Below are 27,330 nucleotides of genomic sequence, written 5' to 3'. Positions count from 1 at the left end.
TCAAGGGTCTCATGGGAGGGCACAGCCCAGGTGTGTCTGGGATGCAGCATCCCTCAGCTGTCCTCAGTTCTCTGGTTCTCATCTAGAATTTCTGGGAGTGGGGTCCTGGTATCAGAATTTCTGAAAAGCTTCTCAGGAGGGTCTGATGCAGGCAGTGATTGGGCTTTAGGGAGCCTGTCACCTGCACAGTGCCCTCTCTGAAGGCGCTCCCCTGAGGGTTTCTTAGCCCTGCCAGGCAGGCAGAGCTGTGGGTTTAAGACCATGGCCTTGGCACCAGGCAGTCCTGGGTTGGAGGCCTGGCTTCTTTGCTTGTGAGCCCTGGAACCCTGGGCAGTCGCTCAACTTCTTTGACCTACTGTTTGTTCACCTGCACAGTGAGGAAACAGGTCCAGTGTCCAATGGGTATCCTGAGGATTAGGAGATGTCACATGCATGAAACTGAGCCTGGCGCCTGCTCACTGCTTAGTGAATACCAGCCCTGATTAGTGTAAATGCATGGAGAGGGGGACCAGAAGCCATGGGTCTTTTTGCAGGTGGACTGACTGCCTTTGTTCTTTTCCTGTTTCTTCCTGCTGCCCTCCTCGCCCCCAGGACGGCTCGCTGGGGAACATCGATGACCTGGCACAGCAGTATGCAGATTACTACAACACCTGTTTCTCTGATGTGTGCGAGAGGATGGAGGAGCTCCGGAAACGGCGGGTTTCCCAGGACCTGGATGTGGTGAGTGGGTGGCCCTGGGAGTATGCTTCTGTCTGGCAGGGCTGCTCTGGGTCCTGCTCCTGATCAGCACTCCGTCCAGGCCTTCTAATGGTCCTGTTTGTACCTGGAGCGTCCCTCTGTAAGGTGCTGTGCTAGATTGGGGTACAAAGTTCAGGTCCCAAAGGATGAATCATCTAGCTCTATGGTCATGCAATGAATTGCGTATTGGCTGGGATGGCATGACCAAATCTTTGTATTCATGAAAAGACTAGATTTTATGTTTTAACTTAAGTGGCAAGAGTGTTTTCACTGTTGGCCAGTGTATACTACGTTGTTGTGGACTCTAAGCCCAAAGAATGTCTAGGCTCTATCTTTCCTTCCTTCTTTCCTTCCTTCGCTCCTTCCTTCCTTCCCTCCTTCGTTCCTTCCCTCCTTCCTTCCTTCTGTCCTTCTGTCCTTCCTTTCTAAAACAAAATAAAACTTAAAGAAGCCAGAAACCACCCTCATTCTCACTTGGTAATTACCATGTTGGTATTTTAGCAATCCCCGCTCTGTGTTTTTCAGGGCATTTTTACATCAGCAATATAATTCTTGCTTTTTTACTTAATATTTTATTATAGTTCTTCCATGTCATTAAGACCTTCATAATCACCAATTTTCATGGCTCTCCTTGAACTCAGATGTTGAAATTCATTTGGCTGTTTCATGAAAACCATTTAGGATTAATGCCGCATTTGAACTTGCATGTGATAAATAGTAAATAGCTTAGGTATCTCTCTATGATCTGTATGTGCGCTAATGTTTCCATGTTGTACATTTGCTACAAAAAATCTTCCTGAAACTTCTGCGCTTATTAATTTAAATCTTCATTGTATATTCTGTTTGGGTTCATCCTGGTTCACTGCTTTTCAGATTGTTTTATTTCACTGTGGTGACCTCAGGACCCCTTCAGGAATGTCTCCTCATCCAGACCAACTCTTTTTTGACCATCTTTTATATATTGGTGGGGAGGAAGGGGCCACCTGGATCTGTTTTGAATAAGAGTCCTCTGCCTTTAAAAACAGTTTGAAAACTGCTGATTCACTTGAGTCCTGATTTATTTATTTTTCAAAAATTTCCATAAATCTGCTTTTGGTAGGAATAAAAGAAAAAGCAATAATTAAGGAACTCGTAACAAAGAATTCATTTGTTAATAATTCCTTTTATGTTATAAAGGACCTATTATATAACAGACCCACCAGCTAGTTTAGGCACCTCTGTTAGTCTGCAGGTGGACATGTTTCACCTCTACGGTGAGACTCTGGCATTCCTATGGACTTTAATTTCTTTCCTTAACTCGACATAAGTGAAGATTCTTTAGATGAGGCGTAACACTATATCGTGACTGTCAGATACTTACTGACTCTCTTTCCTTTTTGTTCACTGCCTGAGGGGTGCTCAGTGGTGGGCGTTAGTACAATTGAGTTAGTACAATTGAGGCTGGGAAGCATCTGTGGGGGGCTGAGAGCCATCATCCTGGGAGCCTAACATCGTGGCCCAGGCAGGCATGTGGGTGTCGTCATTGCCCAGGGCATCTTTCCTAGAACTTTGTCGTCTGGCATGTGTGAATGGCAGGGTTGTTTCCTCCTTTTTAACAAAAGTGACCTCATGTGGCAGAAGATTCCATCAAAATTAATTGGGCTCTTTTATGGGGTATAGTTAATGAAAAAGGACTTTTCCCTTTTTTTGTGGGAGGCAGGATTGCGGCTGAACAGCAGCTTAGAAATTGCACCGAATTCTTGGATATCGTAATTTTGACCTTGAATGATAGTCTGGTAGCATACTTTGTGGCTTCCCTGGACGTTTCGCTGTGCAGAGAAATGACTGCTGTGGATTTGGTGGATGATCTTTGATGTAACATGCAACTGCTCTTCCCAGAATTCTAGCTGGTTAGGAGTTGGGGTGACCATAATCACCACAAGGTGTTCAGGAACCTTGGAAGGCAGCATCTAGGTAGGAAAGAAAGCCTGCTTGGCAGCGGGATAAATAACTTCTTCCCATTGAGACAGATGGGCTTAATTTGGTGTGCTCTGTTCCAGAGCTGCAAAAGATAGTCTGGGGGAAAAAAAAACCCCACCACATGAGCTTAATTAGCTCTCATCAAAGGTGCAGGAATGTGGTGGTGGGTAAAATTGATGGGAGCTCATTCGAGCCAGGCTGGAAACTTTGTTCATCCTTTAAACAGTAGTTAGTGAAAAAAGTAAGATCCCAGATGGGCATATTCAATGTCTCTTTCTATGAAATTGTAGGCAAGTTGGAGAGGTAAAGGGGAATCCCCGAGCTGCTGAATGCCAGGTTGGATGCCATCCAAGTCTAGAAGTCCGTGTGAGATGTGCTCTGAGGTCGTCCATCATTCATCCGAGCCATGTATGCCACACTAGTGACATATTGCAAGTTCCCTCTCATGGTGGTTAGCTCATCACAGATTGAGTCCTGATGGGAACTCATTTTCTTGAAAAGCTGTAACTTTCAGTCCATAATGCTCCCTTTATGGCAGGATTTTATTTTATTTATTTTTTCATTATTTTATTGCATATTATTCTACTTTCAGACAAGTAGGCAAACTTCTTTCCTGTTCTGCTGCTGGAGCAGCTTTGGGTCTGAGGACGTGTAACCTCATACTCCTTTTGGTGTCCGTAAGCAGTCCATGAAAGCTGAATTGAGGTGGCTTGGAAAAGAAAGAATCCACCAAAAGCAGAAAAGCAGTAAGAGGAATACAGGAGGAGCTTAAAGCTTTTTTTTTTTTTTTTTTTTTTTTTTTTAAGAGAGAGAACATGACAGCAGGGGTGGGGGGACTTGGGGGGTAGTGGGTAGAGTCCTTAGCAGGCTCCACACTGAGCCCAGAGCCAGATACAGGGCTCGATCATGATCTGAGCCAAAATCAAGAGTCTGACACTTAACCTACTGTGCCCCGCCTAAAGTGTTTTATACAGAAAAAAGTAGCATTAAATTTGTTGTGTCTGCTATAGAAAAAGTCGTTCAGAGAAAGCCTTAAATACAGAGTTTCAAATGGTGGATTGAATCAGTTTATGACTTTGTTTCATTTCGGATTCTCTGGGTGAATTTTGGCGATTGAGGGAGTGTTCTGCAGATAGAATAGGTATCTAGATATTTGTGTTTGGCTTTAAAATTCAAAAAATGCGTTGTCTTTAAGAGCTAATTACGTGTCAGCCAGAGAACAAACCAACCAAAAAGACACTCTGCCCACAGTGATGCTTGACTTAACCCTGAAAAATATAAGGTTTTGATAATTATGTTAGTAATTAACTTTCTGGACTGGATATCAAGCTACTTTTCCAGGACCTAATCACCCGGCTCCCTACTAGAATAAAGCACTTCCTTGATAAAGTGTTTTTGGGGCCAGTTAGTTTAGATGAAGTCAACAGAGAGTACAGATGGGTGAACATTCAACAGTATAAACAGGGATCATGATTCAAATTTACAACTATGGAGAGAGTTTTTATTTCGCACCAAATGGGCCCTAAAGGAACGGTACATCTGGACCTAAGCCTTTGCCTCTGCTGGGGATTGGGACGTGAGTGCTTGTGAACAGCAGGGAAGCTGCCCATATTCCCACACATTTGGCACATCGCTGAGCACCGCGTGTTTTTTTGGCTGAGCGAGTCTGCATTTGGAAATGATACAGCTTTCCAAGTCCATAATGGGCCCATCTCTAGTGATGCTAAGTCCGACATCTGTCAGAGTGACACGGCGGCCAGGAAAGGGACGCAGGCAAGGTGGGCGATTATGACCAGCCATGTCAGCTTCCTCGGCATTTGTGAGGATTTGAGTCTGTCTGGGTGTGGACAGAAAACAAGCGTGTGTGGTTGCTGGTGCAATACAGCCATGATGAAGAAGTCCTGACTTACAGGGGGACCCTGTTGACAAATGTCGGCCAAAGCCTAGCTTGAGCTCTGTGCCAGATCGTGATCACCTCTGTGTGTGCACCAGGAAATGGGAGCCCAGGTGGAGACTGACGCAGGGCTTTAGGGATCAGGGATGTAGATTAAAATATCGCATATTATGACAGACGGATGTGACATCAAAACCATTGCTGATGGTGTAAGAACAGTTCTGGGGTGTAATTATTGTTCTTTGAAATTTTGATAATCTAATCTCTTCCCATATCATTCTGGCTTAATCAGAGGCAGTAAGAGTGGGATCTGTCATGACTAGTGGTGCTTCTTGGGACTTCTTCAGACTGTACCACCCCACCCCCAGCCCCTGCGCATGGTGCAGTGGCAAAGGCTGTGAAAGGCACTGGTGGAAGCAGGTGGTAGGACTGGGGGCCCAGTTCTGGCTGTTGTGTTTAGCTGGCAAGTCGTATAACCTCCCCAAGCCTCAGCTTTCCCATCTATACAATGAGGGTAAAAATATCCCATAAAGATGTTGTGAGGATTAAGTGAGAAAACTGCTATAAAGGGCCTGGCACATCATTCTGAGTGACCTGTAATTGTTCATTTCTCTTCTTTCCCTTCTATTCCAAGTTTAGAACGTCTCTAATAACACTGAAGAGTATCTGTTACTCATATTTCATTAGTATGTATTGACAGGAGTACACAGATTATTTCTAGCTTTTTATTTTGGCAATTAAACATATATAAACTGCATACTGTAACGAACTTCCGTGCCTCTTACCAGCTTCTACAGTTGTCAGCATTTCGACAATCTGACTTATCCTTACTCCCGACGCCCACTTGAGTATTGTTGTTTTTGAAAAGTTCTTTGTGAGGCTAAATTTGCATATTGAAACGCACAGATCTCAGCTCTGTGATTTTGGCAAGAGGATGAATCCAGGCCACGCACACCCTAGCATGATATAGGATAGAGTTACCAGCCCCGCAAAATTCCCTCAGTCTCTTCCCAGCAAATCCTGTATTGAGGACAGGGATTTTTATTGGTCTGTTTTGGTCACTTCTGCATTCCAACATAGAGGACAACAGCACATGGTGCGTAAGAGGTGCATGATAAGTATTTGCTGAGTTCATTTATCACATAATTATTTTAAAATATTTTATGAACATTAAGCCTGTATCTGAGAAAGACCTTGCCTTTCTAGAAAGACCGGTAAAAGATATTTCCCCCATTTACAAAGAGGTCACAATTTAGTTGGGGGCATTAGACAAGTACACAGATTATTAAAATGCTGTGTGGGAGGACAGAGAAGATCCCCCGGCCCAGGGTAGGAAAGTCAGGGAAGGCTTCCTGCAAGAGGTGGTACCTAAGCCTCCTCATTAAGGACACAGAAGATTAACCTGCTTTTGGGAGGGGGGTGGACAGTGCAGAAGAACTTAGGGCAGAGGTCACAGTTTTCACAAAGGTCAAAAGTTAGAGGAAATGTGGCTTTTATAGGCAATTACAAGAAGTTTACTGTGGCTAAACCTCTAAGATATAAATGATGTGGAGAAAAAGATCCGTCAGGTCTTTGGATTATTAATGTATAAAAAAATTAGTATGTTCTGATTCATCACCGTTCACGAGACAAAACAAAAATAATGGCCATTTCTCAGTGGTTGGCTGGCTGGGTCAAGGTGAACTTGTGGTTCCACAGGGACGTGCAGGCTTAGTCCAGACTCTGGGGGGAGGTTGTTGTTTTATGGACTTCTCTTTTGTTATTTGCTAGAGACAGCAAAACATGTGGAAAACAGGTTTCCTGTGCCACCTGAATATTCAAGAAAATGATACGGGAAGGCGAGGTTGTCCCCGCCTGAGTGCACGGGTCACAGGTGCTGGGAGGGAATGCTCCCGCCCCGGGAGCATGGACGCTCCCTGAGCCCATGTTCTCTCTTCCGAAGGATGGTAGTGTGATCCGTGTGGCAGAGTGTCCTGAATTTAAATATTCCACTGTGAAAGCCCAACCATTGCTCTGAAAGGCATTTGTTTTTGTTTTGTTTCATTTTGTCTTTGCGGACATGACTGGCCAGCTTGGGGCTACTGTGAATTTGCAGATTGCAGGCAGAAACGATGGGCATCAGACGTCAAGTCTGGACTACGTTCTGCTGCACGATTCGCATACTCGATGTCAAAATACACTGAGGCATTATGTCTAAGCCACATGGTGATACAGTTCTCGGCTCTGGCTCTTCTCAAAGTCGTGTCTATAGTCAGATGCCCAGTGGCAATTTGGTCAGCATTTTCGTGTGTTGCAGTGTGCTAACATGGAAGGACAGAAACCCGTCTCTGGGCTGCCAGACTTGATCTGGGCGTCCTGTGCCGCATGTAATTGAGGTGTGCTGCTGTCCTTTTACGCTTAGAACCGGTCGACTGCTTGTATAATTGTGTGAACAGACAGTTTAGATGTGTTCTGTGTGATACAGTCATCTACAAGGCGAGAGGTCTTCATCGGGTTTTTAAAATAATGGATCATCGACGTCAGCTTCAGTTTTGCTCCTGAGCATTAAGAAATGACTGTTTTTGTTTGCATTTATAAAACACAGTATGCCTAGGGGATTAAAAACCAAAGTAATATCTTGCTCAAAACACAGATGTTTGCCAGAAAGGGAAAGAAGTCTGAGCTTGGTGGTGGTTTTTATTTACATACAGCAGAGAATTCCTAAATGTTAATCACATTGGCAGTAACTGGGGAGAAAAGCCTAGGAATTAAAGTCAGTGCAGCCGCTTTGATGGCAGAATCAGGGCTTGGGAGGGCTTGGCCATTGTTTGGGAGGGGAAAGGAGCGTTCGCGTTTTTGGAATCCGGACATTTCATAGTCCCGGCCCCGTGCCATTTTGGAGCCCTGGAATATCAACACCAGGTCACCAAAACTGTAATGTCATCCAAATGTTTATAAGCACTTCTCACGTGGGAGACTACGGTGAGATTTATTTGTGCATATCCCAAGGGAATTATAGGCTCTTAAACATGTGAATTTGTAGCACACTGGAGGCAGTATGGTCTTGCCTTCAGACAAAATGTGAAAGAGTGTGATGGATGTTTATTTTCAGGGCCTAAGTGGGTTTGGTTTCTGCGGCTGTATCTATGATGATATAATCAGCAAAGGTCTAAATTGAGGCCTCTGATGAAGAACGAGTGTCTCGGGCCAAGTAGCCCACCAGTCCTTCGAGGCTGGTTAGGGAATAAGGAGTGTTGGGGGTCTGAAATGGGATTAGACAGATAGGGGCAGGGCCCAGATGGGAAGTCACCTGGGGCAGGGCCGGGAGCCCTTGCTGGTGCTCCACACGCGGCTGCCATTGGCCTCCTGACCTGTAGGTCCGGACTTTGGACCAATCTCACCAGCGCTCCTGTGCGCACCGGCATCACTGAGGACAGAGAGTTGGACCCTGGAAACCTGGTGTGTTCGATGTACTTTTGGAATGTTGGTGAGGTCTGGAGCCAAGAAAGAATTCTTGAGACGTCTTCAGTGCAGAAGGGTGGTTTTAAAATTAAAGCAGGGGGACAGGACCTGTGAGCGGAAAGAGGCTGCTGCCTGCTCCCTATTCATCTGGGTTTGAGAGGAGCAACCAATTACATACTTTGGGGTTGGGGGATGTAAAGATAAGGGACATTCCAAAAGGATTTTCATAACCTAAGGAAGACTCTGGGGATACCAGAGGCCTTGCTTGGTCACACCAGGGTTGCTTTTCCCTCTAGCAAAGCATTAAGGTAGTTGGGAGTTTCCAGGAAGAAGGTGGTACTCTGCTGTAAGTATTGTCAATCGATTGCAGGTTATAAGGACATTTAGTTTTATCTACATTTCCTTCTGCCTCTGTTTCCCACATCCTATTGATCTGACCCACTTTTTATAAGATCATTACAGGGGCACCTGGGTGGTTCAGTCAGTTAAGTGGCCAACTCTTTGTTTCAGCTCAGGTCTTGATCTCAGGGTCATGAGTTCAAGCCCTACTTGGGCTCCACGCTGGGTGTGGAGCCTACTTAAAAAAAAAAAGATCATTACACTCATGTCAGCAGTATTTTTTTTTAAATCTGGAGCTGCTTTTCCTTCAGTTTGGAAATTTTGAGAATTTTATTTTAAATAGAAGAAGCGAGATGATACAGTGTTGATCTAATGTCTCCAGAGCAGCTGATCCAGTCACTCTTCTGGCTTTTCAACCATTTGGGTATCTGCAAGGACACAAACTAATTTGGTGGCTTTGGAAAGCACATCTCCGTTTCCTTTAATGTCCCATTATATTACTCAAAAGAGAACATTAGTTTCTAGCTTTTTTCTTTCTTTTTTTTTTTTTAACCCCTTGACCTAACAGCCTGGGTATTAGACATAGAGGGTTAATTTATCAACTGCAGCGATGATGTTCGAGTTCAGGCTCAGAACTAAGCCAGTTTCTCCATGTCTGGCTGTTCTGAGGCTTGTGCACAAATGATTTATTTATAAGGGATAGTTTGAGAGACTTTCCACAATTATTTACCATACGAAGATTCTCTAAATTTGTGCTACAGCATTGCCATCCATCTCATGGGCCCCAGCAGAAGCTGGTGAAACTTAATCAAAAATAAATCAAGGGCGAGTCCAACCCAGATTGGAAGCACATCATGAATATTCGTGAACATCTGGATGTGTTTGTGGGGGTGTGTGTTATTTTTTTAATGTGTGCGGCAGCCGAGGCATGGCTTCCTAACAGAGGTGCCAAGAGGAAGACAGATTTCCAGCTGTGATTTCAAAGGGTTATTTTTGTTTGTGTGTGTGTATGTCCTTTCTCCTTAGGGTGTGGGTTTCACTCTTCCAATATTCCTTTGATCTCTTTCATCTTCTGGAATCTGTTTTGGTATTTTATCCAAATTCTTCATTGGAGTTGGTTGCTGGACTCATGAAGAGTAAGCCTTTCTAAAGGAGAATTTTAACTTAAGGAAAAACATACTCTTTAATATATTTTTTAATGTAAAGATCTTATTTGTTTTATTTTAGAGAGAGGGAGAGAGAGAGAGTGGTGTGAGCAAGGGTAGGGGGATGTGGGCAGAAGGAGGGGGAGATTCTTAAGTAGACCCTGGGCAGAGTGCTGAGCCCCACACGGGGCTCGACCTCATGACCCCAAGATCATGACCCAAGCTGAAACCAAGAGTCGGACGCTCAGCCAACTGAGCCACCCAGGTGCCCCCGCTGTTTAATATTTTTGATGAATCTTTTAAATGCTGGTGATACTAGGATAATTATCAGTTAAGCTATTTCTGCATGACTGCTCATCAGTATGACTTCCCATGTCCCTCAGTGTACTTCATATGCCTCACTAAACTCCTGCTGATAACTAGAAAGTCAGGGCGAAGACAGTAGGAGGAGGCCAACATGATAATTATGCTGATAATTATCACAATCATGACATTTTAAAAAGTCCATTGGAGTTTATGAGGCATCCACATCTACTACCTGATTTAGTCTTTTTAATAACACTGTGAGATGGATAATAGTAATCTTACGATTTTGACTGGGCAGAGGCAGAAACGAATACCCCCAAAGGGGGGCCATATTGCCTGGAAGAAAGACCCAGACTCAGACTGCCTTGCCCACCCACCTGGATATTCACTGCCTGGCATCTCAGTCCAGGTAGTGCCTGGGTGACAATGGCTTCTTCACCAGATTGTAGTAAAGATTAAATAAAGGTAATGTTTGTAGTGCCCTCAGCAGACTTCCTGGGTACCAGTTAGAGATCAATGAATATCTGTAACAAATATCGTTTTTGTTATTTATCTTAGAAATACTAATTTTTTTTTAGAAATACTAATTATTGATAAGATTAATAATCCTAAAAATAGGACTTGTCTAAAGTCAAAAATCTCGTAAGTATCTGGAAAGGGATTTGAAACAGGAGGTCAATGCCAAATCTCTGAATCTCCCCAGACCCTTCGCTGACCTTGCTTTTTTTTACTCTCAGAGATTTTTCTCCGTTTTCTTCCCCAAGAATGTGGATCTTGATTTACAGATTAGGTTAGGTGCTTGGGTAATATAATATGAAAGTGAAAGTGCAATATTACAAGGCATAATATGAAATCATTTTTATTATACAAATTACAACAGTACACCCGTTGTACAAAAAATTGAAAAAAGGAACCTACAGAATTCTTTAAAGAAGTTTGAAGTCTCCTAATACTCATTTACCAAAGATAACAGTTCCTTTTTTTTTTTTTATACATATAATGCTTTATTTGTTTCAGGGCTAGAGGTCTGTGATTCATCAGTCTTAACACAGGACACTGCTCTCCCCACAGCACATACCCTCCCCAGTGTCCATCACCCAGCCACCCCATTCCTCTCACCCGCCTGCACTCCAGCAGCCCTCAGTTTGTTTCCTGAGATTGAGTCTCTTAACGGTTTGTCTCCCTCTCTGGTTTCTTCTTGTTTCATTTTTTCCTCTTTTCCCCTATGATCCTCTGCCTTGTTTCTCAAATTCCATATATCAGTGAGATCATATGATAATTGTCTTTCTGTGATTTATTTTGTTTAGGATAATACCCTCTAGTTCCATCCATGTCATTGCAAATGGCAAGATTTCATTTTTTTAATAGCTGCATAATATTCCATTGTATATATATACCACACAAACATAACAATTCTAAACAGCTAGGTTTTATTTATTTTTATATTTAAACATTTCTTAAATTTTATTTATTATTGACGTATATGGACATACAGTATTGCATTAGTTTCAGGTGTACAGCATAGTGATTTGGCAATTCTGTGCATTATGCAGTGCTCACCATGGTAGGTGTTCGTCACCATGTGTCCTATGCAAAGTTATTAAGACCCTTACTGACCATATTCCCTACACTATACTTTTCATCCTTGTGACTTATTTATAACTGGACATTTGTACTTCTTAATCCCCTTTATCCGTTTTGCCCATCCCCCCCCCACCTCCCCTCTGGCAGCCACGAGTTTGTTCTCTGTATTTAAGAGTGTTCATTTTGTTTGTTCATTTGTTTTGTTTTTTAGATTTACATATAAGTGAGATCATATAGTATTTGTCTTTCTCTGACTTTTTTCACTTAGTGTAACACCTGTAGGTCCATCCACGTTGTTGCAAATGGCAAGATCTTGTTCTTTTTTTATGGCTGAGTAGTATTCGCTTGTGTACACACACACACACACACACACACACACCCACATCCTTTTTATCCAAGCATCTATCCAGTACTTGGGCTGTTTCCATATTTTGACTATTGTAAATAGTGATGTAAATAGGGGTGCATATATCTTTTTGATGAATTAGTGTTTTTGTTTTCTCTGGGTAAATACCCAGTAGTGGAAGGTACTGGATCATATGGTATTTCTCTTTTTAATTTTTGAGGATCCTCCATACTGGTTTCCAGAGTGGCTGCACCAGTTTGCATTCCCACCGGCAGTGCATGAGGGTTCCATTTTCTTCACATCCTCGCCGTCCTTGTTATTTCGTGTCTTTTGATACCAGCCGTTCTGAGTGGTGTGAGGTGCTGTCTCATTGTGGTTTTGATTTGCGTTTCCCTGATGAGTAGTGATGTTGACCATCTTGTTGACCATCTTTTCATGTGTCTGTGAGCCATTAACTTTTAGATAGTTTTCTGGAGTCACATTATTTTCTATTCATTCTCTTTCTACACCTTTATTTCTCTTCTTTTTCTCTTTGCAGGCACAGAAATACATGCTTAGAGACAGACAGACAGACATCATGTTTTACCCAGGGCAGAGCTGACGCAGCAAATTAAAAAACAGTAGACTAGTTGCTCAAGACAGTCATTGGATAGTGGTATGAAGTAAATGAAGAAACAAGAAATTAATAAAGTAGTTAGAGGAACTCAAAAAGCTCAACAATCTGGACCGTTTGGGGGCAAGCAGCTTTGTAGATTCTGTGGGCAATCCAGAATTAAAAATAATCTCTTAAAATTATATTCTCTACATTGTTACAGAACAGAAGGGATCATAGACTTTAGAAAAATTTAATTCAAGAAGGTAAAATAGCAGACATTTTACTGTACATTTATATATTTACTGTCTATTCACTATACTTAACAGAAGAGCCCAGTCTTAGAGGGTTTATGACATTGTAATTTTAGTGTGTTATGGAATAACTGTTTGAGAAATGGCTAAAGATGGCATTCAGTATTCTTCCTGAAAGCAAGTGCGGGGAATTGGTAAAATCAGCAAAGCAAAAACAACATTTACTGGATCTCTGGTGTGTTTCAGTAACATATTTGGTGCCATGGGGAACCTATTAGTGTCATGAGGAAGCTCATGTTGCAATAGAACAAGAGAGCCAAGGATAAGATTATATTAGTCACAGTCGTAAGTGGGCGATACAGATCTGCCTACAGCACATGCTCGCTCTCCATCCGTTCACAAGGAGCCACGTTAAGCAGCAGGAACACAGAAGAGGTTACAGTGGCGATGCTTGGTGGTTGGAAGGCTTTGCTGAACCGGTGTCGAAGAGCAGGTCCCTTGGGCTCGGGTCAGGGCTCTACCACCGAAAGTCAAGTGAAAGACTGGCTTCAGAGTAATTGGGACAAAACTTGTACGATTGCTCCCCTTATGCTATGCCGTAAGCTGTAACAGAAGTAAACAGCTAAGCTTTCTGTGAATTTAACCGGGCTGAACTCACAAGGGCACTTATAGTTAGACTGATAATGCCGACTACAGCAGTGATCAAGGTTATAGATCTATATTATGTTTCCAAGTAGATACCTTCTTAAAATTAAACTGCAACTGATGGTGTTTTTTATAAAACATTTATACTGACTACTTCCCATATGAAAGTACATCATACATTTGGGCTTTCTTCCGTACACTCCCATAGGGCTTTTGAAAAATGACTTTGTTTTGAGATAAAATTCACAGGCCAAAAAATCCACTTAAAAATTTAAGTGTACAATTCAGTGGTTTTAGTATATTCACAAATGCAGTCTTTACCACCATCTAAGCCTAGAATCCCGTGGTACTTTGTATTGTTTTCATCTTTCTGTAGTGAGTGTACAGTATGTTGTTCACTACCGTATCTCCGTGGCTGGCTAGTACAGTGACCAGTGTAGTAAGCGATCAGTAAATTGTGGAATGGATTTGTGGCAATAACTGGGCACCTTGGAGATACTTGGATTCCTGTCCTCCAAAAGCCAGGCTTTTTTTTTTTTTTTTTTTTTTTTTTTTTAAAGATTTTATTTATTTATTTATTTATTTGACAGAGAGACAGCCAGCGAGAGAGGGAACACAAGCAGGGGGAGTAGGAGAGGAAGAAGCAGGCTCACAGCAGAGCGGGGAGCCCGATGCAGGGCTGGATCCCAGGACCCTGGGATCACACCCTGAGCCGAAGGCAGATGCTTAACGACTAAGCCACCCAGGTGCCCCAAAAGCCATGCTTTCTTAATCCCCTCTTGGTTTTAAAGTAAGCACGAATAGGGGCACCTGGGTGGCGCAGTTGTTAAGCGTCTGCCTTCTGCTCAGAGCGTGATCCCGGCGTTATGGGATCGAGCCCCACATCAGGCTTCTCCGCTAGGAGCCTGCTTCTTCCTCTCCCACTCCCCCTGCTTGTGTTCCCTCTCTCGCTGGCTGTCTCTTTCTGTCAAATACATAAATAAAATCTTAAAAAAAAAAAAAAAGTAAGCATGAATAAGAAACTTCTTTCAAGCAAGAAAATTTTGAAACATGTAGTTCTCAGAAAAGAGTGCCTTTATTACAGAATGAATCCATTGGCTAATAAAAACATAAAATATGTTAAGAGATACAGACTTCTAATTAGAGGAGAAAAGCTCCTAACCAAAGTGTGTTTGTTGAGAAAAAATTCTCTTTCATGCTGTAAACTTGGCTTTATATCTGTTTTTTAATATGGTACTAATGGATAAGCTGTCTTAAAATGGGTATCTAAGTCTAAAAGTCCAGGATCCAAGGAGGACAATCTTCATAGAAACTGGATTATAATAAAAAAATGCATTTCATATTCCAGTTCTTTCCAAACTGACTTACTCTCCCACCTCTCCTGTCATGTGGTTGCTTGGACCAGCTCCCCTGATGGGTTTTGTGTGTATGCCATGTGATCGTCAACTCCAAGACAGCAACCTCCTTTCTTTGTTTAACACAGCAGAGCCCACGGTAGCCCAAATGATGAAGTTACATTAGCCATATCCTCTTATCTGTATCGCATGGAACTGCAGAATAGCAGAGAGGGGAAAAAGTGGTAAGGCAAATGCTGGAAGCTGGGTGGGACTCATGAAGGAACCAGTAGTATCATTGTACAGGCTAGGAGGAGATGGTGGATTCTGTCCAGAGTGTGGCTGGACTGAAAGTCTCTAGTTGACACATCTTTCAGTCAATGAGCAGATGCTCAAACTGGGGTGGGGGTCAGGGTAGGGAGACATTCCTCCTGCCCCTTGCCTCTCCTCCCCACTCCCGTGTCCTCTTTGTACCGCACACTCTGGACGTGGGTGGTTCCATGCCCCTCTCATAGGCCTGCCTGTCCCTCTGGCCCTAGCATCGTACTTCCTGTACCTCTTGCCTGTGATCATCTGTGTGTGTGTGTGTGTACCTGTGTAGATGAGTGGGTGAGAGAGAGAGAATATTAGCAAAGAATGGTGGCCAGGATTGTAGAAAATACCACAAAGAAAGGGATGAGCAAGGAGGAAGGAGCCTGGAGAAAATGTACCTTCTGCCCACGCCTCTTCATACCCTCACCCCCAGCTTCGGTGGTATTTGGTTCAGAGGCACAGAGAAGAACAAGACATTCTGTCCCTACTCCTGCCATGTTCTGCTCCAGGGCTAGTTTGCAGCAGGTCTGAGAATGAAGATACCAAGGAGCTGCCCTGCCCACCTGTACATTTGCCCTCCCGTCTACAACTCAGCATCCCACCTCTTCTCTCATCTCCTCCTGCCTTCACTTCCTCTGCTCACCACCTGGCCCTCTGTTCTCTGGGGCCCACCCTCACTCTTGAGCCTACCCTTCTCCCACTGCTCAGGTAAAAGTGTCCACCAGTAACATCTCCAGGCCACCCTCACTCACTTCCTTGGGGGCAGATTCATCTTGGAATCTCTATTTGGATATCAACTCCATTTTCCCATAGAAACTTGTTCTGTGTGGCAGGTAGGCTCTGCATTCTGTATCCCAGCACATCATGAGAGAAACTGGACTGTGAGGCTTGACCTGGGAATGTGCCCATTTTTCCTGACATTAAAGCTCAGTGTTACCTTAAAAAAAAAAAAAAAAAAGTAATTGACAAGGTAATGTTTGGAAACCAACCTGTCTTGTGCTGGGTAGTGACCTTCATGGTAACATCGAACTGGGAGATGTTTTCTCCAGGTGGAGATGTGTTTATGCCCATGTCACACTGACTTAAGGTTGGGACAGAGGATAGGGCAGGGCTGGAGAAAAGCCAGGCGTCCATGCTTCTCATTGTTGGGTACCTGTCACATGGCCTGACCCGAGGAGATGCACATTTTGAACACAAGCCAGCATTTCAGTCAGATCTGAATTTATTGAGCAACCTTCTGTTTGTTGGCTTGTTTCCTTTGACTGGAATGTTTAGCATATGATTGTCAAAGAACACCTCTGAAGGACTTCATTAGGAGGCTCCGTGTGGACATTGCTGATACTGAGTGATACCTGTTTATGAACTGCAAGAGATAAAAAAGGAGATCTAAATAAATGCAGTTGGCATGTTATTTTAACTTGTTGCGTTATGTTAAATAATGTTACTGTTGGTATCAAATTCCTAAATTCAGTGTTCCAGCTTAGAGAGAACCGTGTCCTTTCCATCAGCACCTAGCAGAGAGACTGCCAACATGTGCACTGTTCCTTCTAGGGCAATTTACAGGTGATTGTGGGACATTAGTGCCAAGACGTTGGGCCTTAGGAATACAGGTAATCCAGCAAGGATCTGGTCCTAGGGGATTGGCCAGACAGAAGGCTGTGTTTGGAAATGTCAGTGAAAGCAGAGCGGACCGGGGAGAATCTGGGACCAGGAAGACAGGCCCTACTGAGGTCTGGGAAGGCATTGTTCATAAGGGTGGTGGTAGTGAGGAGGGTTGAATTTTTTAGTTTAGCTTTTAGTTTTTTAGTTAAAAAAATTACTTTTAAAAAAAGAATGTAGTAAATACACATTAAATTTACCGTCTAAACCATCGTAAGTGTGCAGTCGGTGGGATTAGGTACAGTCTCATGGTTGTGCTGTCACTGCTACCATCCATCCACAGAACTCTCTTCATCCTGCAGAACTGGAGCCCTGTGCCTGTTACAGCTCCCCCCCCCCCCAGCAGCCACCTTTCTACTTTGTGTCTCAGTGGATTTGACTACTCTAAATACCTCATATACTTGGAGTTCTGTAGTATTTGTTCTGTTGTGACTGGTGTATTTCACTTAGTATAATGTCCTCAAGATTCATCCGTATCGTAGCATGTGTCAGAATTTCTTTCTTTTCTAAAGCTGAATACTGTTCTACTGTATGTACGTGGGACATCTTGTTTATCCATTAATCCATCAGTGGACAGTCGGGTTGCTTCCACCATTTGGCCATTGAGAGTAATACTGCTGTGAGCATGAGTGTACAAATACCTCTTTAGGTCTCTGCTTTCAATTCTTTGGAGGTATATACCCAGAAGTGGGGTTGCTAGAGCTTGTGGGAATTCCATTTTTGATTTTTTTGAGGACGCTCCATACTGTTTTCCATAGCAGTTGCACCATTTTACAGTCCCACCAACAGTGTGCAAAGGTTCTAGTTTCTCCACATTCTCCCCAACACTTGTTCTTTTCTTTCCAGAACTTTCCTTCCTTTCTGATAGCCGTCTTAGTGGATGTGACGTGGCACCTTAATGTGGTTTTGATTTGCATCTTCCTGTTGATGAGTGGTGCTGACCATCTTTTCATGTGCTTGTTGACCATCTGTATATCTTCTTTGGAGAAATATCTATTCAGGTCCTTTTCCCATTTTTGAATTGAGTTGTTTTTGTTTTTGATTTGTAGGAGTTCTTTATATATTCTGGATATTAATCGCTTATAAAATAGGTGATTTGCAAATATGTTCTCCCATTCCCTGGGTTGCCCTTTCACTTTGTAAATAGTGTCCACTGATGAAAAAAATTTTATAATTTTGATGAAGTTTAATATATCTAATTTTTCTCATTGCCTGTGATTTTAGTATCCTATCCAAGAAATCATTGCCAAAGATAGTGTCATGAGCCTTTTCCCTTATGTTTTCTTGTAAGAGTTTTATAGTTTTCAAACTCTTACAATTAGATCTTTGATCCATTTTGAGTTAATTTTTGTATATGGTGTAAGGGACCCCTTTAGCTTTTGTTATCACGCAGCTTACACGTGATTGCATCATTTCGAGAGATGCGTTTTGAAGAAAAACAGTCCCTGCCTCTCTTCCACCTCATTCCTTGCCTATAGACTCTTGATCACCCACTACACTTGTCACTGTGTCCTGCTCTAGAGACACCTCTCTGCATCCTCTTCCTTGGATCTCTGAGGGAAGTGACCCTTGTTCTTCTGAGTCCCCATTGCAGTTTTATCATACTTCTCCTATAGTGCCTGTTCTTTTCTACCTTGTATTATTGTTCATACTTGTCTCATCCCTTCTACCAGACTATAAGCACCTTGTAATTGCATCTTTCTATCCTTGTATCCTTCAGAGCATTTGCCACAGTACCTGGTGCCTCATGGTCACTTGTACCTTGCAGAGGCCAAGGATTATTATAATTATTTTTTAAAGATTTTATTTAATTATTTGACAGAGAGAGAGACAGCCAGCGAGAGGGGGAACACAAGCAGGGGGAGTGGGAGAGGAAGAAGCAGGCTCCCAGCAGAGCAGGGAGCCCAATGCAGGGCTGGATCCTAGGACCCTGGGATCACGCCCTGAGCTGAAGGCAGACGCTTAACAATTGAGCCACCCAGGACCCCCGAGGCCAAGGATTATTAACTGAATATCCCATTATAAAGAGTTGTAAGTAGTAGTGTGTGAATAGCTATATTGAATTTAAGTGTTCTTGTGTTTCCATTTTTGCTTAAATGAATTCTCAAGTTCAGTTTTATTTTCTTTAAAGTGTCCAAAATGATATGAAAACTGCCATCAACATAATAATAGAATTAGAGAACAATAAGAGATCAAGAGAAGGGTAACATTTTATACCAATATCACCTTGGGGCTATGTAAGAGATTTCATACCTAAGTGACTTCAAGTTTGTCCTTAAAAACTGCAATCTATATTTAAAGCCAGACAACAAGGAGAAGGAGATTTCTTGGGCTTTTAATAAAGTTGAACTGCTAGAGGCAGTCACGAAGCAAGTATCAAAGGACCACTCTGGGCGCATGGAGAGTCACTTTTACCGCAGACTATAACAGAACACACTCGTAGCTTGACACGGATACTCGTGCTTCTCCCATCGGGATGTTGCCCATGGAAAACTTCCTGGTGTGTGTCAGTTCGAGGTTCTGAATGCACCTGTGATAGCGTAGCAGTGAGTTTAGGAAGTGTTTGTAGGGTAATCCTGATGAGTACTTACCATGAGAAACTGCTAAAGTATTGAAGTGGGGCTGTTTTATTATAAGAAAAAGGCGAGGGGCACGTGGGTGGCTTAGTGGGTTGAGTGTCTGACTTGTGATTCCGGCTCATGTCATGATCTTGGGGTCCTGGGATCGAGCCCTGCATCAGGCTTCATGCTCAGGGGGGAGTCTGCTTGAGATTCTCTCCCCTTCTCCTTCTACCCTTCTCCCTGCTCGCTTACTCTCTTTCTCTCTCTCTCTCAAATAAAAATAAATAAATCTAAAAAAAAAAGAGGCAGTGTTGTGGAAAGCAGTGCTCATGGTTATATTTTTAATGGTTACATATCCAAATAACAAAAGAGATTACTTATAATCTTTAATAGTTCTCGATTGATTCTCTTGAGACAAGAGCCATACCTTCCTATAAACCAACAAACCGTACCACCAGCATTACATTTTCTCTCTAGGACGGTCTTAGTTATAAGGTGCACATAAAGTCACATTCCTTAGTAAATGGAAACCTCATGAGGTAATAAACAACCACGTTGCATTGGAGGTAATAAGCATTCTAACATGGGCTAGCTACAAGGGGGACTTCATCATTAACCAGTGTAACGCACTGCAGTGTCACAAGCCACCCAGAGGTGTAATATAAAGCTTTGCCCACACATCTGTGCACAGGCGTAAAAATTTCCTCCTGGGTCTGTATTTTTATTTAAGCAATTTCACAAATTTTAGTTAACTATATAATCTTGTGATTCAGTCACTAAGTATTGATTGAGCACTTTACCAGGTGTCCTGGGGTCCAGGAGAAATGCGTTATAGTTGCTTTTTTTCCCCCCACTAAACAAACACACATGAAAAAGTAGAGGACAGGATTTTACGTAGTTCAGCGTTGCACAGTTAAATTCAGTCAGCATTTATTGGGGCCTCATCATGTGCAAGGCTACATCTAAAACTGTATGGAATTAAAAATCTGTCATTTGGGTTTTTAGTAATTTCCTATGTTAAATTTTAATGAAACTAATATGAAGCATGAAATGCCCCTTACAATTTCTCGTTCTTTCCAAATTCATTCTCAAAGACCATAATGGGGGTATTTGCCGAAGCTTCTTTGCAGGGTACACTCCTGATGGATTTTCCACTAGTTTTTTTTTTTTTTCTTTCTTTAAGATTTTATTTACTTACTAGCGAGAGAGAATGAGAACAAGCCAGGAGAGGGGGAGGGGGAGAGAGTAAGGGAGAGGCGGTCTCCCCACTGAGCACAGAGCCCAGTGTGAGGACTTGATCCCAGGACCCTGAGATCATGACCTGAGATGAAGTCAGAAGCTTAACTGCCTGAGCCACCCAGGTGCCCCTCCACTAGTTTTTTAAATCCTTAATCTTCATTTTGTTATGATTCATGTTGTTTCAAAACGCCTTTATGGCCTGAAGCTAGACTGAACATCAGTGCCTGTGACTCGTCATGACTTGTAGTGAAGGTGCACAGTATCTATGTCTGAATAACCGTATTTCAAAGTATTTAAGAGAATTACAGTTTTGCAAGGTAGAGGGATTATTTTAGCTAGATTTGGCTTTAAGGATCGAGAAAATCACAGTTCACTTAGGAAATGATTAACAAGCATCCCGTGTTTGTTATTCACATAAATTTCAATTCATACCTCACTGTCTCCTGACAGTAGAGACCTAGAGACCAGCGTCTACTTAGGTGCTCTCACTTGGAGAGGAGGATTCTTTGATACGTTACAGTTACACCTAGAGCATCCATGAATGGAAGAAAAAAAATTTGCTTAAAAAATGGTGCACCTGGGTGGCTCAGTCGGTTAGGCATCTGCCTTTGGCTCCGGTCATGATCCCAGCGTCCTAGGATTGAGTCCTACATCGGGCTCCTTGCTCATTGGGGAGCCTGCCTCTCCCTCTGCCTCTTCCTCTGCCCCTCCCCCCTGCTTGTGCACGAACTCTCTCTCTCTCTGTCTCTGACAAGGAATTAAAATCTTTTAAAGAAATGGTATATAATGATAAGTAGTTATTGTTTGGGTTTTAAACTTCTAATTTATACCATAGTCACTTCAGTTTGCCATGAGTCCCCCAAAGCTAGAATAGATAGCATGAAGCATATAAGGGAAGAATCGCAGGGAAAGAGACATTGCTTTAAGAAAGCAGCTCGGTGATTCTGAGTAATACCAAGATGTTAACAGTGATGCTCTACAGGGAAGTATTTTGGAAGTTGTGTGAACCTGGTATGTGTACTGATTTCTTACCCACTGCACAAAACTTAACTCCCTTTTTCCTAGTTGAAGCCACGTCAGTATTTCGTTTGGATCACGTTTGGCTGTTCAGCGGAGCTTTAGTGCAGATCAGTTTCAGTTAAATGAGAAAGACCATAAACTTGCCGAGGCAGCGGCACCCGTACCGCGGAAGCCTTGAATGCCAGTTTAGCAGTTTGACATTGTTCTGTTGTTAAGAGGGAACATGGGAAAGGTTTTGATTAGGAGCAGGACAGGAGAATTACGTTCCTGGAAAGTGCATCTGATGATTTGGGAGGAGGTAGAGCAGTTGGAAGGCCCTGACTGCAGTCCAGAAGAAAGGTAACAAAAGCCCAAGGAAACATACTAGGTGTAGAAGTGGAAACGGATGTAAGAAGCATTTCATTGGAGGGACTTAGAACTTGGCTGAGTCTCCAGAGGGAGAAGATGAGTGAAGGTGCTGGGAGGTTGGTGTGGTTAACAGGTGAGAGGGGGGAGGAGCTGGGCATGCAGAAGAGGATCCCACTTGGTAACGTGCGGAGATTGAGGTCCAATCCAGACATTCTGTGGAGCTGAATAGCCGGGACTAGAGCATAGTGACCTCTGATTTAGAGAAGCCCCTGCGGGTGGGGGAGATACGTTCTGAGACTTCCTCATCATTGTCTTCCTGGCACCTAACTTGATGGATGGCCATCAGTGATTGGTCAGCAGGAGGCAAGTGGAGGCAGTGGGTATAGAAAATTCATTCAAGAAGTTTGGCTCGGAAGAAGCAGATGCAGTGAATGGGTAGGGAAGGGACCTCCCTCCCTTTCTTCCTTTCTGCCTTCCCCCTCCTCTGTCCTCCCCTCCTATCTGTTCATCTCCCCTCCTCCTCCCCTCCCCCTACTTCCGTCTTTCTGGTGGGAGAGCTGAATAGGTCTGTGTGCTACAAAGAAGAGAAGAAAAAAATGATGATGAAGAAGAAAACAAAAAGATAAATAGGTGGTGAATTGCTCCTTCTTATTCAAGGAGTCTGTGTAAAAACAAATGAAGTGTGACCTTCCCTCTTTGGATATTGGAAAGTACTCGAAGCTCTGGTGGCTTTTCTGGTCCTCCTTTTAGCAGGAGGACATCATTCATATTTACAGCAAGCAAAAGTCATCCCACAAGGTTTGCTTTTCTGCCTTTGTCAGTGTGGTATTTGCTAAAAAGAAAGGTAATTGTGCAAGGAAATAGAAGAAACACCCAAATAATTAGGCTCGAGACCCCAGACATGCTAAATAGCGGGTCATAAGGCACAGTCAGAAAGCATATAATGGGAAGAATTTCCAATGTCCCTGCATGTCTGTTCATGTGGACATTGTTGGATGCAAGTGGTTTAAGTAGGTAACTGAATATAGGAGACTCTTAGGCAGTAGAGCAGAGTGGTACCGGGTGAGTTTAGGACGCAGAGAGACAGAAGTGGAAATCCTGGCTTTGCCATTTAATAGCCATGTGACTGGGATCAAGTTACTTAATCTCTCCGAGCCTCTGTTTCTCCATCTGTAAAAAGAAGGCACACGTAATATCTACCTTTGAATGTCACAATGAGAACTGTGGGAAGTAATTTTTAAAAATATATCAGACAAATATTTATTGAACACCTACCGTGTGCCAAGACAGTGGGGCTGCAGTAGTGAGGAAAACATGTGAAGCATCTGCCCATGGAGCTTACATTCTGCAGGGTCCAGGAGGGCTTAACACATTTCTTAAAAGGTAGTATTTATAAAGCGCCAAGCATAATACCTGGCCGTGCTTAATATGAGCCAACACTATCGACATCACAGAGGGCAGAATGTTTTCTTCTTTCTGTGATAGGCGCGTGGGTAGCGCTTCCATTGACAAATGAATTTTAATATGGGTAATTTGGGAGAGGAAATCCCTTAGTGCTGTTGGTGGGTGCATGTCAACTGAACAGTTTTACATGTTGATATCTATCAGTGATAATCGTTTGTATGCCTAGGAAATTCTGATTACTATAAAAGGGCCTCGGTACTGATTTTCGTATATCGTGATTCTTCTACCTATTAAATAGTAAGCATGAAGGAAAAATGTCATTTTTCTTTTCTTTTCTTTTTTTTTTTTTAAAGATTTTATTTATCTGACAGAGAGAGAGACAGCCAGCGAGAGAGGGAACACAAGCAGGGGAAGTGGGAGAGGAAGAAGCAGGCTCATAGCGGAGGAGCCTGATGTGGGGCTCGATCCCATAACGCCGGGATCACGCCCTGAGCCGAAGGCAGACACTTAACTGCTGTGCCACCCAGGCGCCCCAAAAATGTCATTTTTCTGACATTTGATAGCTTTGAGCAGGCTTTTCTCTAAAGCACCCCACCCCCATTGTGTCCCACATCTCAGGACAAAACAATATTGAGAAAGCAATACTTGAAGAAGAGTATTGATTTTGTAGGAAATATACTACAAGATAGTTTTCTTTAAGAAAAAAAAAAAGATTTCGATTAAAAGAGGATCACTGTTCAGGTTTGCCGGAGTCATTTGGTATGGTTAGCATTGTTGTCTCAGAGCATAGGTATTAGAAAAGTAAATATGAATGGGTTGAGAACATGCCAGTACCTGCCCCTGCAAACTTCAGGAATTTGAAAATTGATGGCAATCACCTGAGAGCCAGCAGAATCCAGGTCGTACAGAGCTGCCACTATGGCTTATTAATTACAGACGGGAAAGCGCAGGTGGAGAGGAGGCAAATCCCAGTGGCTCGGCCCTTGAAGGAGTACAACTATTCTGGGGAACTATCCGCAAACCTCTTAGCCAAAGGCAATCCATTAAACCTACCCACTCAGTCCTAGGATTCCCTTTGGCAAAAGGAGGCATTCTTCAAGAGGGAACGTGGCATCTGCCCTCATCCATTAAAAATAAACCTTATATTTTTCCAGAAGCCAGAAGAGCTTTGTGTAATTACCGTCTAGAGAGCTAGAGAGGTAAAGATGATCCCACATTTAAACCTACACCCATCAAAGCACTTGACTTAACTGACCAGGCAAGTCTAGCCAGGGCTCCAGAGAGAGACACTGGCCTTGGTGTTTACAGTTTCTAGGGCATCCCAGAAGCCACTTCCTTGTGCCCTCTGCTGGTCCACCGCACCATGACTCACTCTCAGACCTGGACATGACATCTGGACAGACAAGAGGCGCGATATTTCCTTTTTTACCCCCTTGAATTACTTGTTTTCAAGAAAATAGATGAAATGAAGCAAGTTCTTTGAGGTTTCCCTGAAAACTTGGCATTGACTGCAACTAGTTTTTTTTTTCTTTTCTTTTTAAGGTGTCTTTTATGCCCTATTCAGTAGTCCCCACCAGTTGTATGCTCTTTTTGAGGGATTCTCAATGAAAGAGTAATGGGTTTACAACAGTCCGCAAAACGCTCTCAGTTTTGCTCAACTGGTAGATAGATTTTAAAAATAGCTCTTGAGTTTTGCAATGTGGTATGCCATGTGTGAGCTCCCGGGACATGTGTGCTGCACATCGCAAAACCCTTCACAAGTGTTACCTCGTTAAGCTGCACAGCATCTGACAGGTGGCTGGCTCCTCCGTGCCTTGCAGGGAAAGGGAGCCACTGTGCAGGCGCCGTCAGCTCAGAACAGAGGCTTCGTTGTCTTGGGGTTGTGCTGCCTCGAGAGGGAATGAGTCTTCTTGAATTGCCAGTGGAATAGTTAGAAGATACCCCAGTATCTTCTCTGGGACGTAGATAATTATGGAGCAGGGTCCATTACCACCTGTAGCTACTTCAGACGTTTGCCAGACAAGGCCTGTTACTGATGACAGGATCAGAAACAGGCGGGAGAGACTGGTCCTTGAATGTGGATCTGCCCACTTGGGGGAGGCCTCGTGGTTTGGATTGACTGGAGACACGCAGGTCTTTGGTAGGAAGTTGAAGTCTGGGCAAGCAGCAGGTGATGGGGGTCCTCAGGGCAGAGTTGTGAGGGTAGTGGCAGCCCCGGGAAGATGAGAGCAGCCCGAATTGGGATGTGCATCTATCGTTAGATCTGTGAGCAGGTGGAAGGGACTCCGTCACCAGGCTGACCATGGATGGGGCAGAAGCCCTGTCTTGGGAGAAGACTGGGATTATCGTACAGTTGTCAGAACAAAGCTTTGAGAAGGAAGACAACAGCAAAGCAGAAACACGGGTACAGGCTCAGGAGTAGGGAAGGCGTATGGGGACTCAGGAAACTAAAGGTGGCCTGGTCGTCAGCACTGGGGTACTGACCCAAGGGCCAGTCGATGTTAGCATAGCAATTAAGAGTATGCATCCTGGAATCAGAGAGACTCTGCACCTTCTAGCATGTGGTCTTGGGCAAGATACTTAATCTCTGTGCCTCAGTCCCCTTGTTGGTCAAACGGAAATAGTAAAACGTCCTGCCTTGTGAGGTTATTGAGAAGACAAAATGAAATAATATATGTAAAGTGCCGTAGAATGGTATGTGGCATCACGTAGCACTTGGTCAACGTTGGCAGCGATGGCAGTGAGGGTGATGAGGAGGATAATGGTGTTGATGACGATGACGATGAATCAGAAAGTACCGGAGAAATTCCTGCTCCTCAAGGAGGAATTGGCCCCAGAACATGTACTCCAGTTATAGGTGGCGATCCAGTGACTTCCAGAAGGGATGGGAAATGGGACGCAGGGGGAGAACTAGCCTCGTGGTCTTGGTGAGCACTTGGTAAATACTTGGTGTTGATGGGGTTTATTGACCGGTAACCCCAAGGAATTTGTTCCTGTTCTTTCTGTAGTTATTTGATGATACCTTGATGTGGATAATTGAATTAGTTGGTCAGTTCAATTTTTTAACTATGTACCATTTGAATATAATGATTTCAGAGAGGATTTTTAGGAAAATAAGTTTATGCTTTTATGTATTCCCAACCCACTTTGTTCAGTTTTTCCCCTGGTTGACTACTCAGGATAAACAGGGACAAATGGCAGCCTCAGATCCTTAAGAAAATCCTTGACATGTGTGGTAGGAGATATATATAGAACTTAACATGGTTTCTGTCTTTGTTTTGCCTTACTGCTCAACACACCATCTTTCTCTTGCTTTGTGGATCAAATTATACAGTGTCAGAACCCAGGAATTAAAAACATAACTGAAGTTTTAATTCAGTCGATAAATGTGTATTGATTTCCCTTTATGTGCAAGGTATTAGGCTTTCTGTGTCATGGTCTCTCCACTCCAGTCTCCTCTGCCACCTTTCATTCATTTATTCATCCAGCAAGTATTTGTTATCGGGTTATTAATCTCTGCTGGGCACTTTGCTAGGTCTTGGGTTGTGACGGAGCCACCTCTTTGCAGAAACCTCCCGTGTGGTCCGTGTAGATGGGTGTAGACAGTTGCAGTGTAGTGTGGCTGAGTGCTCTAGTGGGAACATCTGAAGTCTTAGGGGATCAGGGAAGGCCCTCGGAGAAGAGGACATCTTTACTTTTCCTGAAGTTCTGTCAAAAATATTTATTGACTTCTAGATTCCAAAACGTGATGGCAAAGCCCTTTCCATTTCAGCACATCCGGTCTTTTCTCCAGCATCGAGCCTGGCCTGGCACTTACCCATCCTGCCTCTCGCCCATTCTCAAGTGCGGCACTGCCCAATCCCAGCATTCTGACGTTTTGGGTGAAATTTGAGGGCTTTGCTTATTAATCCGTGAGGACTTTGTGGCAAAGAACTGAAGAACCCTCTCCATTTCCAAACACCTTTTTCTCTGTGGTATATTAAGCATTTTCATGGACTGTTAAGGTCATGTGTCTGGTGATTAAAATTTGGGATATTCAAAGAGACACTCCATAGTAACTTTCAAAATGTTTATGTAATAACATTTAAAATTTGTTCAAGGATACTAAGAGTTTCTAATTCTAGCTTGGGGTTATTATGTTGGCAAAACTCTGATCCTTGGGTTCTCTTGATGTTGAATTTTATGGGATGAAAAAAGTCAAATGTTGGTG

General features: G+C 43.2%; 1 protein-coding gene across 8 annotated transcripts in view; it reads left to right on the top strand.

Moving 5' to 3' along the window:
- SASH1 (SAM and SH3 domain containing 1) overlaps positions 1 to 27,330 on the top strand; it is a 244,748-nt gene that overhangs the window by 98,011 nt on the left and 119,407 nt on the right. For all 8 annotated transcript variants that reach the window (XM_044386408.3, XM_048226135.2, XM_048226134.2 and 5 more), the window contains exon 2: positions 592 to 720. In XM_044386408.3, the coding sequence (XP_044242343.3) occupies positions 592 to 720 (129 nt within the window). The remainder of the gene's footprint in view (positions 1 to 591; positions 721 to 27,330) is intronic.

Source organism: Ursus arctos, unplaced genomic scaffold (genome assembly GCF_023065955.2).
Source record: "Ursus arctos isolate Adak ecotype North America unplaced genomic scaffold, UrsArc2.0 scaffold_13, whole genome shotgun sequence".
NCBI lineage: Eukaryota > Metazoa > Chordata > Mammalia > Carnivora > Ursidae > Ursus > Ursus arctos.
Note: the sequence above shows the minus strand (reverse complement) of the source record. Positions and strands in the feature narration are given on the sequence as shown.